General features: G+C 45.8%; 1 protein-coding gene across 3 annotated transcripts; it reads right to left on the bottom strand.

Annotated features, from left to right (window-relative positions):
• Positions 1-230: 230 nt before the first annotated feature.
• On the bottom strand, positions 231-15,298 carry Zfp28 (ZFP28 zinc finger protein). 3 transcript variants are annotated; one of them, XM_038338662.1, is made up of 8 exons: positions 15,053-15,298; positions 14,404-14,495; positions 7,901-8,027; positions 7,639-7,734; positions 6,789-6,946; positions 4,997-5,111; positions 4,095-4,190; positions 231-3,203 (listed from the first exon to the last, which is right to left on the bottom strand). In XM_038338662.1, the coding sequence occupies exons 1-8, from the start codon at positions 15,258-15,260 to the stop codon at positions 1,504-1,506; spliced, it is 2,592 nt and encodes an 863-aa protein (XP_038194590.1). In that variant the 5' UTR covers positions 15,261-15,298; the 3' UTR covers positions 231-1,503. The 3 variants fall into 3 exon arrangements, with proteins under 3 accessions (XP_038194590.1, XP_038194591.1, XP_038194592.1); XM_038338663.1 differs by lacking the exon at positions 15,053-15,298 and having other exon boundaries at positions 7,938-8,027; positions 14,404-14,491; XM_038338664.1 differs by lacking the exons at positions 14,404-14,495; positions 15,053-15,298 and adding an exon at positions 8,134-8,251.
• Between the last annotated feature and the right edge of the window lie 68 nt (positions 15,299-15,366).

Raw genomic sequence — 15,366 nt, 5'->3', positions numbered from 1 at the left:
ATATTCCTGGGCTTGTGTTTGAGTTTTTGGTCAGGGTTTACTATTGCCATGAGGTTAGAAACTTTTGTACATTCTCCTCTATTTTCAACTGTAAATATTTATGGCTTAATGTGGCCATACAGTCTCCAGTGCAGCTAATCAACTCTGCCACTGTTAAAAAACAAAAAACAAAAAAAAAAAAGCCAAAGATTGTTGATAAACCAATGACCATGGCTGTGGCTCAATAAAACTCTACTTTGGCTCTCTGAGCCAGATGGCCTTTATTACACCACAATGTCCCCTCCGTAGACAGACGGAAGCACCACCAACACTATGTAAGTGAACGTGTGTCTGCATGCCAACACAGCTTCACCCACAGACACTGTGAACGTGTGGGTGTGTCTGCATGCCAACACAGCTTCACCCACAGACACTGTGAACGTGTGACTGTGTGCCAACACAGCTTCACCCAGACACTGTGAACGTGTGACTGTGTGCCAACACAGCTTCACCCAGACACTGTGAACGTGTGACTGTGTGCCAACACAGCTTCACCCAGACACTGTGAACGTGTGACTGTGTGCCAACACAGCTTCACCCAGACACTGAAATGCAAGTTTCTCACAATCACCAGGCTGAAAACACTCCTCCAATGTTTAAAACCATTTAAACACCTTTTTAAAAATTCAGATTACAGACCATAAAAAAATTACCAGTAAGCCTTTGTAAGTCAGTTTGCTGCCCCCTACTGTATAGATCAGTTTACCCGAGTTAATGCTTCACTGGACGTTTACCAAGAATGCATTCATAAACCAGTGACTTTAAACAGATCAAATCCTTTAGTTTTCCCATTCTTAAGTAATCTGTTGGTAGTTTTAACTACACACAGATAAAACCTTGCACTTTTCCAGCTGCTTTGATTCGTTTGTTTCGGGTGGCCTACATACTTACGTTACCTATCCTCTTACTGTCGTGGTATTATAGTAGAGCTTTCTCACTAAAGTTCTACCCTACATTCACGTAGTTCAGCAGTATGGGATCAACTGTTTTGTTTTTATTTAGAGATAGGGGCTCACTGAGTTGCCCCGGCTGGCCTTGAATTCATGAACACTAAAATTACAGATGACCCCACCATACCCGTGGCTTAGAAACAAGCTTTCACGGAAAAGAAGCAAGCGCCATCAACAACTCAGGACTCCCTGTTCTGAAACCGGGTTTCTCCTAGTATCATTCTATGCACCATTTTTATCAGGGCTGACCACAATAAAATTTCCATTTTCAAAAATAAATTTTTAAAAGAGTCACGTTTAGAATACTTGGTACGGATCAGGCACTGCGCTAAGCACATCTTAGGCATTAACCAATGAATATAAGTTTTTGATGAGCAAATTAATTACACTGATACTCCAAAAATAACTCAAGCCGACTGAAACATGAAGAGCTGTCCTGTAATAGACAAAGGGAACAAAGGGACAGGGAAGTGATTGTTCAGAGCAAAGCAGTGGAAACGGCAATATTCTGAGATTATGAGGGTGAAAGTGAGGATGGATTCCAGACAAATTTGGGGAAGACATCCACCAGAATGGATGTGGAAGGCAAAGAAGGGTGAGCGGGTGACTCTCCAGAATGAATTCGCTGATGGTGAGCAAAGTGTGCAGTCTGCCTGAAGGCCTTCCTGCCCTTCTTACGGTTATACGTTCTCTCTCCAGTGTGGACTCTCTTATGTTGGTTAAGGTGTCCAATTTGGATGAAGGTTTTCCTACATTCCTTACATTCATACGGTTTCTTCCCAGAATGAATTCTCTGATGTACACTAAGGGACTGGCGATGGCTAAAGGCTTTGCCACATGCACTACACTCGTAAGGTTTCTCTCCAGTGTGGCATCTACGATGGCAGATAAGGGATGACTTGGTCTTGAAGGCCTTCCCACATTCCACACACTCATAAGGCCTCTGGCCGGTGTGGAGCCTCTGGTGCTGAGTGCAGGATGAGTTATCACCAAAGGCCTTCCCACACTCCAGACACTTATAGGGCTTCTCCCCGGTGTGAACCCTCTGATGCTGAATGAGGTGAGTCGTCTGGCTGAAGGCCTTGCCACACTCCTTACATTCATATGGTTTCTCTCCCGTGTGAGTTTTCTGGTGTTGTGCAAGGTGAGCCTTCTGTGTAAACGCTTTACTACACACCTCGCATTCATAAGGCTTTTCTCCCGTGTGAATTCGCTGATGAGTGGCAAGCTGTGAGCTGATGCTGAAGGTTTTCCCACACTGCCCACACTCAAAGGGCTTTTCCCCCGTATGGATCCTCAAATGACTAGCAAGGTGTATATTCTGCCTAAAAGCTTTCCCGCATTCTTTGCACTTAAAGGGCTTTTCTCCAGAATGCACCCTTCGATGCTGAGTGAGCGATGCATGATGGCTGAAGGCTTTCCTGCAAATGTCACACTCATATGGTTTCTCTCCAGTATGAATCCTCTGGTGCACAGTGAGGGATGAGCCGTATCGAAAGGACTTGTGACACATGTCACATTTGTACGGTTTCTCTCCAGTGTGAATTCTCCTATGTTGATTAAGCCCTATGTGATCACTGAAGGCTTTACCACAGTCAATGCAATCAAAGGGTTTCTTCCCAGTGTGATAGTACCTCCAGTGACGAACAAGGGAGGTGTTCTGTATGAAAGCTTTTCCACACTCGACACACTCGTACGGCTTCTTGCCTGTGTGGCACCTCTGGTGCCGTGTGAAAGAGGAGCCATCGCTGAAAGCCTTCCCACACTCATCGCATTTGTAGGGTTTCTCTCCAGTATGAATTCTCTGGTGCACTGTAAGGGATGAGCTCTGGGTGAAAGTTTTCTTACATTCATTACATTTGAAAAGCTTTTTTCCTGCATAGATTCCAGGTTCCTTTATGACCACGGAATTTTGGGGAAAATTTTTACCTAAATCACAATTATGACTTTTCTCTTCTGAACTGTTCAAATGAAACCATCTTCCAGATTTGATATATGCATGATCTCTGCCTTCTGAGAAGGCTTCGTTCCGAGTAACTGTCTCTTGCTCAAATGGTGTGTCTTGACCATTCCTTTTAAATACACACTCAGAATCACAATCTTCCCTGAAGGTGGAACCCTCAAGTTTAGTGCTGGAAGGTCTGTCTGTTAATCTTTCAGCATCTGAGTCTTGCTTTGGAAACAGATCCTGGGCCTCACATACAGACTGCTGGCCTAAAATAGATTAAAAAAAATGTTTTCTCCTTTACTGTGTATCAAGAGGAAGGGATTTTCTGCTTCTGTCTCCTTGTACTATGACCTCTGTCTACCCTGTCCTGCTGGCACAAAGGAGCCTCTAGGAATAATGTCCTTGTTTCTCTGCAATACCTGAATCAAAAATATCAGTTTACCTCATGCAAGTTATCCACATCTTATCTTATCTTCTCCATTAGAGGGATTCTTCACATGCACACACACACACACACACACACCTTCCCTTTCTCTAGTCATCTACGAATGCCCAGCTGATAGGCAAAAGAAACAAAAAGCCATTTAACCTTTAAAGACACCCAAGAAACTGAAAGGCACAAGCACCCAAGTGGGTGAGAATAAAAAGAAAACTACAGGGAAATGTGATGTGGGAGCCCTCTGCGCTGTGAGTGTGTTTTGTTGCCATTTGGTAATGAATAAAGGTGCTTTGGCCTACCAGCAGGGCAGAGCACAGCAGAGCAGGAATTCCAAGCAGAGATAGAGGAGAAAAGTAGGTGGAGTTAGGGAGATGCCATGTAGCCACCAAAGGAGAAAGATGTGAGCCACCAACCAGAACCTTGCTGTTAGGCCACTAAGAGTTAGCTAGGAATATGCATAAGCTAATAGGCCAAGCAGTAATTAATAAAGCTTCTGTGTGATTATTTCGGGTCTGGGTGGCTGGGAAACAAACAAGCAGTCTCTGCCAACAGAAATGAGTCATTAAAAGAAGACACAAAGAAAGGAGTCATTCTGAAATCTAAGAGTATGATACTTCTCTTTAGACTTGACAGACTTGACAGTTTTCAATGTGTGGTGGTGAGCATTTGCATCCTGTCCAAAGCAACAGTGACTTCACCATACCATTTCCACACTCACCTGAGAACAAACCTGGTGCCAGCTCTCTTTGCACCACAGAGGGCATCTTCTTTTGCCCCAGCAAAGAGACAAAATCTGCTTTAGAAACACAGTGTCCTAAAAGAGTAAATGAGACAGTATTTGCTCATAATCTTGTCACCCTGAAATTGAGTAAGCCATTTCCTGACTCTGACAGAAAAGAACTATTACTGCAGTGTAAACAGAGGCAGAGTTTTCCAGTCCCAAATAAACACACAAAAGCTCTTATTAATTACAGAATGCTCAGCCAATAGCTCAGGTTTATTACTAACCAGCTCTTACATTTAAATAATCCATTTCTGTTAACCTATGTATTGCCACAATAACCATGTATTGTGGTTTTACCTGTCCTCTAGCATCTTGCTTCTTAGATGCTCACTGACTTCTCCCTCTCCTCACCCTTCTTCATCCCAGTCTTCAACATCCTGCTTTGCTATGAACCAATCAGCTTTATTATTAACCGATAAGAATAAGACATAGTCACAGCACACAGAAGGATTATCCCACAGCACTGCAAGCACTGCAGGAACAGTTAGAAAGAGTGCATGTATATGTGTGAGAGAGAGACAGAGACAGAGACAAAGAGAGAGAAAGAGAGAGAGAGAGAGAGAGAGAGAGAGAGAGAGAGAGAGAGAGAGAGAGAGAGAGAGATATATATGGACAGCGGACAGCACTTCTCCTGTAGGGGACTGAGTTTGGGTCCCAGTGTTCATATCAGGCAGTGTACAATCACCTCTAACTCCAACTCCAAAGAGTCTAATGCCCTTTTCTGACTTCAATAAGCAGGTTCTCACACACATTTTAAAGTAAATATTAAACAAACAAAAAATCAAAAGCAAGGGCTCCTGAAGATAGATTCAGATCTTAAAGGGAGAAGGCCTTACCTAAGGACCCCAGGTCATCACAGGTCTCCCATGTCACATTCTTGCAGAAACTCTTCGGAGCTGACGCAAGCTGTGGAGAGCCATCTCTAGCCGTGTCTGTGATGTTCTTCAAGCCCTGAAAAGGCACAAACACATTCATGAACCTGGGTGGCCAGAGTATGGTGGAATGTGTCCACACACTGTCAACAGCACACTCTGGACTATATGTATCAGTTGAATTCTGAGGAATAGAGATTTATTGTGAATTGATTTTGTGTGTGTGTGCGCATGCATGCTTGCATGTGCTCAAGTGCACAGTCAAGGTATTGAAAAATGAAGATGTCACAGAGTGAGGTCCTCTGAGAAAAACAGCTGCCACCTTCATCCATCAGCCATGCCTCCTAACAAGAGACCAGCAAGAATAGCCTGCATGTTGATGACTTGAGATCCCAGCCACTTTCTCCCATTGGACCGCAGTTCTGCCCTAACTGTACACGGCACCAGAGAGTACATACGCGGGGAAGGCTTGTTGAAAGGAGAATCAATAAAACGGGGTGGGGGATTCTATCTATGACACTATGAAGAAGCCATTGCTCATGACGGGTGAAGACTTTCTAGTGCGGCCACTTTGCGGTCACCCACTCTCACCCAGCATTTCCTACCTAAGCTCTGGAAATGACCCCAACACATACATTAGTTCCAGATAAACTCTGGTGAAACTGTATTTGGTGTGCTGGCTAGTTTTATGTTAAGTTGATACAGAATAGAGAACTTCAATTAAGGAAATCTGCCCACCAGACTGGCCTATAGGCAATCCTGCAGGGTATTTTCTTAGTGACTGATATAGGAAGGCCCTGCCCACTGTGAGTGGTGCCACCTCTGCACCCATGGTCCAAGATATCAAAGGACAGGCTGAAAAAGCCATGGGAAGCAAGCCAGTGAGCAGCACCCTTACATGGCCTCTGTATCACTTCCAGCTTGAGTTTCTGCCCTGACTTCCCTAGATGATGGGCTATAAGACATAGGATGAAATAAACCCTTTACCTCCCCAAGCTCCTTCTGGTCATGGTGTTTTATCACAACAATACAACCTAACTGGGACATTTGGTCATCAGGACGTTGTGAGGAGTGAAGTGGCAGTTCATTTGTATTTTATTAAAGCTTGCCTGGGGATCGGGAAAGTAAAACAGCCATACTGGTCAGCCCTACAGACCAGGCAACAATGACACACACTTTTAATCCCAGCAGCCACATTAGTTTGCCACAGAAACCAGGCGGTAGTGGTGCATGCCTTTAAACCCAGAACTAGAGAGGATTATAAAATGGGAGAAGACAGCTCTCAACCTCAGGCTCCTTCTGAGATTCCTGGAGGCAGGATTTCCATTTTGGACCAAGGTTGAGGTAAGAGCCAGGGGCTGGATATTTTGCTTTTCCAATCTTTAGGTTGAACCCCAATTTCTCTCTCTCAGTTTTTATTAATCGTGCTTCAGAGGAGAGTGGATATTCTCATCTTCTAAGGGAGGAATTCTCTCAGCAAAGAGAACATGAGGAGCTACTGAGATCCTGCTCAGAGTTCTCAGACACTCGCTCTAAATCAAACGTCTGTCACCTGAAGAACATGTTTGTGACCTACCCCTCTCCATCTATCTGCACACACACACACATACACATACAGGGTTTTACTGTATGTTTCAAGATAATATAACTCTTTCCTACCAGCTCACAATCCATTCACAGGAAATAGTGTATGCAATGGGAATTTCTCCACTGCCCAAGGAATCATAAAGGGCTGCCTGAGGTTACCCCTGCTTACCCTTGGTGTCTGGAACACAACATCTTCACCCCAGTTTTCCCCTAACACAGAGCACTTGGGTCTGCGGGGCAGGTGCTGGTTTCTCTGCACAGCCTGGGATAACTTTTCTTCATAGTCCTCTGGAGGGAACTCCTTCGTCTCCTGCATAGCCTGTAAGTCTAAAAAGACATGAACAAAGCAAACAGCTCTTATCATGTGCTGCATGGTGGGGGAGGGCACATATGTGATACATAGATATACATGCAGGCAAAATACCCAGACACACAAAATCATTTTTAAAAATTAAAAAATACAGGAGACGGAGCTAGAGAGACAGCACAGCTGTTGAGCGCACTTGCTACTCTTGCAGAGGACCCGGGTTCAATTCCCAACACCTGAATGGTGGCTCGCAACTGGAACTCCAGCTCCAGGAGAGCTACTGTCCTCTTTGTAGGCACCAGGCATGCATGTGTACAGTGACCAGACATATGCACAGGCAAAACAGCCACATACACAAAGTTATTTAAAAAGAGAGAGAGAGAGTGACAGAGGAAGACCTCTGACCTCTGGCCTACATATAAACACACACACAGACAGGTGTGTTCACCTAAACAAACACATGTGTACACACATAAACACATACATACATATATTTAAAAAAGAAGAGTCTGTAAGACTGAAAGGCAAAGGAGGGATGTAGAGAAAAGTAACTTGTCTGTAAGGGGATGTGGCTATGCTGGAGAGCAGAGAGGGAGCATGAAGACGGCAAAGCCCATGCTGACGAGGCCGCAGTGTCTGCTGGTGAGACTGTGAGTCTGTGGGAACGAGCTGGGCCAGCAGCAGCCCCACTGCCCCACGTCCTCATGCTCACCTGGGCAATGGCCTCTTGTCGTCTTTCTTTTCATCATCCAGGGATCTTTACCTTGCTCCAACAAGGTGATCATATCTGGCTTCGAAGCACAAAGCCCTAGATCCATAAGAAAAACAGGATGTGGTCATGCTGGAGGTCTGTCTTGACTTGGAATGACAGGACAGAAGAGGGTGCTACAGGGATCAGGGGAGAGTGAATTAGAGACCCCAGGACCACCAGCATGGCCAGGAAGAGGCGGGGGCAGGAGTGGGGATCCCCTCACCCACTGATGCCAGGTTCCTGTAGTTGTCCAGCATCACCTTCCAATACAGACTCCTCTGCTCGGAGCTGAGCCATTCCCACTCCTCCTGGGAGAAAACAACAGCCACGTCCCCAAATGTCAGCAAGCCCTGAAATGACAAAAATGCATTGTTTCTCAGCCAGCGCCCATGAACACAGGTGAGCAGAGGGCTTTCAGATGAACAAAGACCTCCCACCCTGTGCTCAAGCCCTCACCCCAGTCCTTCAGGATGGAAAAGCACTTGCAGGCTGTCTCAATCAGGGTTTCCATTGCTGTGGCGAAACACCATGACCAAAAGCAAGTCGTGGAAGAGAGGATTTATTTGGCTTGCACTTCCACATTGCTGTTCATCACTGAAGGAAGTCGGGAAAGGAAATCAAACTGGGCAGGAGCCTAGGGGCAGGCGCTGACGCAGAGGCCATGGTGGAGTGCCGCTTACTGGCTTATTCCTCATGGCTTGCTCAGGTTGTTTTCTTACAGAACCCAGGACCACCAGCCCAGGAGTGGCCCTACCCATAATGAACTGCGCCCTCCCCCCGGTATCATTAAGAAAAGTGCCCTGTAGGCCTGTCTACAGCTCTTATGACAACATTTATTGAGGTTCCCTCTTCTCAGACGATACAGCTTGTGTCAATTGACATAAAACCAGCCAGCAAAGGCATGCACTCACAGAAAATATTTGTTAGAATTTTCTGACACTACATACTGAAAGCCAAGCTGTCCTGAGGACCGCAGGGTCTTCGAGCCTGTCTCAACCCTGTGATACATGTGTGGCTTGGAACAGCACAAGGACCAGGAAAGAAGCCAGGAGAAGATCCTGAAAAGATCCAAACATCCAAACATCCGATCTCCCAGCTGGGGTCTAAGGGCTGCTATTAACTATCATTTTCACTGGACGTTCAGAAACACTAAAACATGATCTACCTTTTTTTCCCCAAAAAAGAGTGTACAATAAAGAATAAAAACCACTATCAATTTTTTAAATTATGTATACAATGTTCTGTCTGTGTGTATGCCTGAAGGCCAGAAGAGGGCACCAAACCTCACTACAGATGGTTGTGAACCACCATGTGGTTGCTGAGAATTGAACTCAGGACCTTTGGAAGAACAGGCAATGCTCTTAACCACTGAGCCATCTCTCCAGCCCCCCACTATCAAGTTTTAAAAGTAATATAATGCCTTTGGGAAGCAGAAACTGAAGGACTCCAAGCAAGTTTGAGGCTAGCATGGAATACACACACACACACACACACACACACACACACACACACACAGAGAGAGAGAGAGAGAGAGAGAGAGACAGAGACAGAGACAGAGACAGAGACAGAGAGACAGAGAGAGAGACAGAGACAGAGAGATGCAGCCTATCGGCCACAGTAGCACATGCTGATATTCTAGCACTAGGAGATGGAGGCAGGAATATCAGGAATTCAAGGCCTAAATATCAAGATCAAGGCCAGCCTGGACTATGTGGGACCATGTCTCAAAATTTGGAATGGGATGGGATGGAATGGGAGAGGAAGAAGAGGGAAGAAAGGAGAGGTGTCACAATATAATGACATGGTAGACACTGAGGAAATATTGTGCCCCAAAACACAAGTTGTAGAATAAGAACAACAAGGTGGTATCTTAGTTTCGGTTATTGTTGTGATGAAACCCCACGACCAAAGCACCTTGGGGAGGAACAGGTTTATTTAACTTAAATATCTACATTGTAGTCCATCATTGAAGGGAATCAGGATAGGAACTCGAACAGGGCGGATCCTGGAGGCAGGAGCTGCTGAGGAAGCCACTGATGGATGCTGCTCACTGGCTTGTTCAGCCTACCTTCTTAAAGAATCCAGGAACAGAAGCCCAGGGATGGCACCACCCACAACCAGCTAGGCCCTCACCCAACAATTGCTAACTAAGAAAATCTCCTGCAGGCTTACCTGCAACACGCCTTACAGAGGCATTTTCTTCATTGAGGTTCCCTCCTCTCACATGACTTTAGCCTGTGTCACGTTGACAAAAAAAAAAAAAAACTATCCAGCACAGATGGTGTGACAAACACACCAGAGTTACCTTGTTTTTTCTAGGCCCACACGTACAGGGAGAAATGTACCATAAACGTAGGAAAGGACAGACCCTAAAACAGTGATGGAGATTCCTCTAAGACGAGGATCCTAGCTGGAAGTAATGGTCAGGGATTTTAGATTTGGTCTTTTTAGATTGCGGACTAAAAGATGTCTCAGTGGGCGAGGGTTCTTGCTGCCAGGTCTGACATTTGAGTTTGATCTCTGGAATCTGCATAATAGAAGGAAAGAACCTGTGAGTTGTCCTCTGACTGCCACACTGCACGGCAACACACGCATACATATACACACACCACACACATACACAACATATACACACACCACATGCACACACCTCTAGAGATCCTCCCTCAAAATAAAAGACGGGGAGGTGGGGGAGAGGATGAATAAAGCAATCTTTTCAGCCTCCAATTTGAGTATCTCTCACTGTACCAAACCTAAGTCCTCATTCAACCAATCACAAACCAGAACAACACCTGAGCTCTTCTGCTGGGAGGCCTGTGTGCTAGAAACCTAGTTCCCACAGGCCAGCGTCTGTGAATAGAACATCATCATAACTTTAGCCTGCTGCTGAACTCTGAAGGCACTTTAACACTATCATGGAAGGACAAGACAAAATGGTTGATAAGTGGTTTTGTGTGTGTGTGTGTGTGTGTGTGTGTGTGTGTAGGCCAGGGGGCAATGCTGTGTATCTCTTCCTCAATCAAGTTCTACTAAAAAAAAAAAAAATGGGTGTTGGAGTGAACTCAGGCCCTCATGCTTGCCCAGCAAACCCATCTCCGCAGCCCCAGTGTCGGTAACTCCCGACAGGGAACTCCCTGAGCTGGAGGCTGAAGCACCCTATGCAGTACATGTCACCTGACAACACCGGGAGAGCCGAGAACTGCTCTGGGAGCTTGAGCAAAACATGACCTAGCATGGCTGCCTGAGCCAGTTAGCCTAAAACAAACGCTGTTCAGCTCTTTACTTTTCGCCTACATCCTGCCACAGAGAGCAGAACTGACAGCTTTTCGACAGGCAATTTCATCTCACTAGAAAGATCAACACTAGTCTCCTGAGTTGACCAGAAGCTAAATACCTCTAATTGTCAAAACTCAGCAGGATTCAGCAGTAGAAACCTTCAAGTAGACTAATATCCAAACATTTCAATACAAACACAGTATTTCAAATAGTGTTCAAAGACAGACTTAGTGGGCAGCAGCTTATACAAAGACACAGGTCTAAGTCCTGAGAATAAGTGAATGTCGAGTGCTCAGTCCAAAATGGGACATTTTAATCAGTCCTACACCCCAAAGGCTCAGGAAGAGAGGGTGGGAAGAATGTAACAGCTGGAAGACGGGGAAAAGTGCTATGACATACACGCTGTACAATGTGAATATGTATTACTCTCACTGGCTAGTAAAGAGCTGACCTGTCAAATAAATAGATAAAGAGCTGACTTGTCGATAGCTAGGCGGGATTTTTCAGGGCACTGGAATGTTGGGAAGAAGAAAGGAAGAGTCTCAGGAGCTGTGAGGAAATGTAAAGACAAGCAAGATGAATGTGCCATGCTAAAAGAGGTACTGCCACATGGCAGAGCATAGATAAGAAATATGTGTTGATTTAAAATGTAAAAGTTAGCTAGTAACAAGCCTGAGCTATCAATAGAGCACTCACAATTAAGAGTAATCTGTGTGGCTATTTGGGAACTGGAGGGCAGGACAGAAGAGTCCACCTACAATGCTACTTCCTGGATATGACAAGGCTGCTCCACTCAGGAACTGCTCAGCTCTGGTCACCTGCACAAGATCAAACCAACAGGGGCAGGCAGCACCCCAGCAGCCAGCACTGATTCAACGCATAACTCCCAGAAAAAGGAAATGATGTAAAGAGGGGATTACAGATGAGGGGGCAGGAGGAAGGATTCGTGGTGCCTACAGTCGAGATACACTGTTCACACACAAAAAACTGACAAAGAGTAAGTAAAAGGTACCCTCTGTTAAACAGGGAAAGGAGGCAAGGCAGATGAGGGGTCTCAGACCTTGCTGAGTGCTGGTCCAGGAACATTTACATTCTCACACAACCTCCCACAGGCTTTTACAGGGCCCCGTCCCAGAGCTCCAACTTCAAGATTCTGGATACTCAGTCTTGTACTCATTTTTCCCCCAGATTTTCAAATACTTTTCATATATGCTTTACTAAACAAACCAAGCCATCTTTCTCTAATTTTAACCTGTATGTTTTTAGAAATTTTTGAATTCAAGGAATGATGCCCATTTTTCAGAATACGAAACCCACACAGTGTATACAGCAGTGCAGCTTACCTTAAGCGACACCACAACAGAATGCTGTTATAGGGTTTTTTGGTTTCAGTTTGGTTTTGGTTTTTCCAGATAGGGTTTCTCTGTATAGCCCTGGCTGAAACCCACCTGCCTCTCAGAGTGCTGGGACTAAAAGGAGTACACCACATCGATTTTAGTTTTTAAACAGAAATAAAAAAGAGAGAAAATCTTCAGATTACAAAACTCCGCCCTGAAAACAATTTTTAAAAAATCACTTTTTCTAAGTGTCCCAAAGTAACAAACATGTTGTGTCTCGCCATGACTGACTCCGACTACACTCAGGCCTGTTTCCCCCAGCATCTGTTACCACCTTGTCACTATCAAGGAGACTAGAATTTGGTGACTCCCAAAGGAAAGAAAAGCAGTCAGATGTTTTCTTAAAACTGGAAATAATTAGTTTTGACTTTCCTTTTCCTTTTTGAAACAAAATTTTGCCCTGGTGCCTTGGCTTATCTCAAACTCCCGGGCTCAAAGTGCTGCTGGGACTACATACAGCAGCATACTGGGTACCTGGAATAACAGAGCAGCCACAGCCCTGGCTCCCTCCCTCTTCCCTTCCTATTCTTTCTCTCTCCCACCCAGCTGCCTCTCACCTCTCTCTCTCTCCCTCTCTCCCACGTGTGTAAGGGTATGATCATGAACAAGAAAGCAAATTTCCAGGAAGAAAGAGAAGGAAAGTGAAGGGCAGATTTCAGAGATAAGGAGGAGCCACTTCTCAGACTTCTTATTAATCACTTTAGGATGGGGTCTGTCTTCAAGGACACCTTGGAAAGTTTTGAGAAGAGAGCTGACGTGGCAAGGGCTGACGTGCAGAGAACTCTGGCATTCAGAAGAGAAAGGAGTAGAAGCAGAAGTCATAGAAGCACATAGGTGTGAGGCCTGGAGCGAGACAAGGGTGAGGGGCTGGTGATGTGGTAACACCTTTAATCCCAGGATTCAGGAGGCAGAGACAAGCAGATCTCCATGAGTTCACAGTTGTCTACACAACAAGCTACTGGTTAGCCAGGGACACATAGTGAGAGCCTGTCTCAAAATCACAGGAGTAAAGAAAAAGGGGTCCCAGACCCAACGTAGGAAAACTGGACTCTTGCATGCTTCCTTGACTTTCCGTCAACAGGTTGTGAGTTCTGAGAGATCAAGAAATGCTTTAAATTTAAAATTATCCCTAATTTATTTGTATGTGGGTGTATACAAGCATGCATGTGAATGCCAGAAGACAGCTTTCAGGAATCAATTTTCTCCTTCCTCCCTGAGATCAAACTCAGGCTGTCCAGTGTGGCAGTAAGTAGCTTTACTAATGGAGCCATTTCACCAGCTCAGTGAAAAATTCGTGTGTGTGTGTGTGTGTCCAGCATGCCCAGCAGCTCCTTTTACTGCTCTGAGACAGAGTTTCTCACTAAATTAGAAGTTCACCTTTTTGGCTAAGCTGATGGGCCAGAGAACTCTAGAATTTATCTCTGCCTGGAAATGCTGAGGTCTACAGGAACATACCTGCCTTCTTACATAGGTACTGGGGATTCAGACTCAGGTCCTCATACTTATAGAGCAAGTGCTCTTCCCACTGAACCCTTGCCTCAAAACCTAAATGGAACTTAGCCATAATATATTTCTCCTACGTTGTGGACATCAAAGAAAACAGGTAGAAAGATTGTTGCATTTCTGGACATAAGAACCCTTCTGAAGCAGGGGTTGGTGGCGCACACCTTTAATCCCTCTACTCAGGTGGCAGAGGCAGGAGGATCTCTGTGAGTTCACAGCCAGGGTGGTCTACAGAGTGAGTTCTAGGACACCCAGGTCTGTGTAGATATGCCTTGTCCAAAAAAAAAAAAAGTCCTTCTGAGACAAGTGGAACAAAGAAAAGGGATACATCATTTCTTCAACCAAGGAAGAACTGTAGAGATGAAAAGGAAGGCGGAGGAAAAGCCCTGATTGGTCTGAAGCTATCCCTGTAGCCCATCACTCACCAGAATATGAGGAAACAGCGCCCAGAACAGATCTCTTAAATTGAAAACTTTTCAGAGAAAATAAACATCATTAAGTGGTGAAAAAGCAAGACTATTTCAGGAAGCAGTGAGAAAACGTGACTCACCTGAGACTGGGCTTTAAGTTTAGTCCCTGTAGGGGCAGCTTCCTGTTTGCGGTTACTCTCCTGGAGGAAGTTGGTATCTCTGGAAAGCAGAGCTGGGGAAAAGGAAGGGCTAGATACCAAGTCTACACAAGACTACACCCTACACAAGCAGGGTAGAACCATTTTGAAAAGATTAGATGAGATCCCGCTATTTCCCTGTGCTGGAGTAGGCAAAAGGTGGAATGGGGAGTGGGTCTGTCTCTTTTTTAAAAGTTTATGTATGTGTATTGCTTGCGTGTATATAGGTGCACCACGTGTGTGCCTTGTACCCATGAAGTTCAGAAGAAGGAATTATATCCCCTGCCACTGGAGTTAGGGATGGTTGTGAGCCATCTCTCCAAGCCACCCTGGGAGTTTCATCTCTTGAAACATGGGCATGGAGACAAATCTAAACTAAGGTGACCCTGAAGTCGTCAACGTCCCCGCTATGCTTCTGCTTGACTGCTGTGGCTCAAAGTTGCGCTTTCAAGAGTTGATTCCCGTTTAACTTCGCACTCAGTCCAGAGACACCATCTCCGGCACCAAGGACTCGAACCTTCGGACTTTACCCTCCCTTCACACCCAGAATAGACTCATCTTTGTCCACTCAGGCTGGACACAAGTCACTCACCTCTGTGCGTAGGCCCCGAGGTCACTGCTCCGTGCCCACCCTGGGAGGCCAGGCCATTCCTGGAGCGCGGCCTTCCCCGGGCGGGGCGCCCACGAGCGACTGAAGTCCCCGCCGCAGGACCTCCACCAGCCCTGGGCTTTGTGAAGAGGGCGCCGCGCCCCAGGGGGGCCAGGGGCTCGCATGGCCCCGCACTCGCCAGCCCCCGCATATCACACGAGGGTCGCACACTCTCCTGGCCAGGCCTCAGATGCCCTCCAAGGCCGTGCCTCACGGACACACCCCCGGCCACACCCGCACCCTCCAGTCCACGCCCG

The sequence above is a fragment of the Arvicola amphibius genome, chromosome 8 (assembly GCF_903992535.2).
Source record: "Arvicola amphibius chromosome 8, mArvAmp1.2, whole genome shotgun sequence".
In the NCBI taxonomy this organism is placed as follows: Eukaryota; Metazoa; Chordata; class Mammalia; order Rodentia; family Cricetidae; genus Arvicola; species Arvicola amphibius.
The sequence above is the reverse complement of the archived record's forward strand: the minus strand, read 5'-3'. Positions and strand labels throughout refer to the sequence as shown.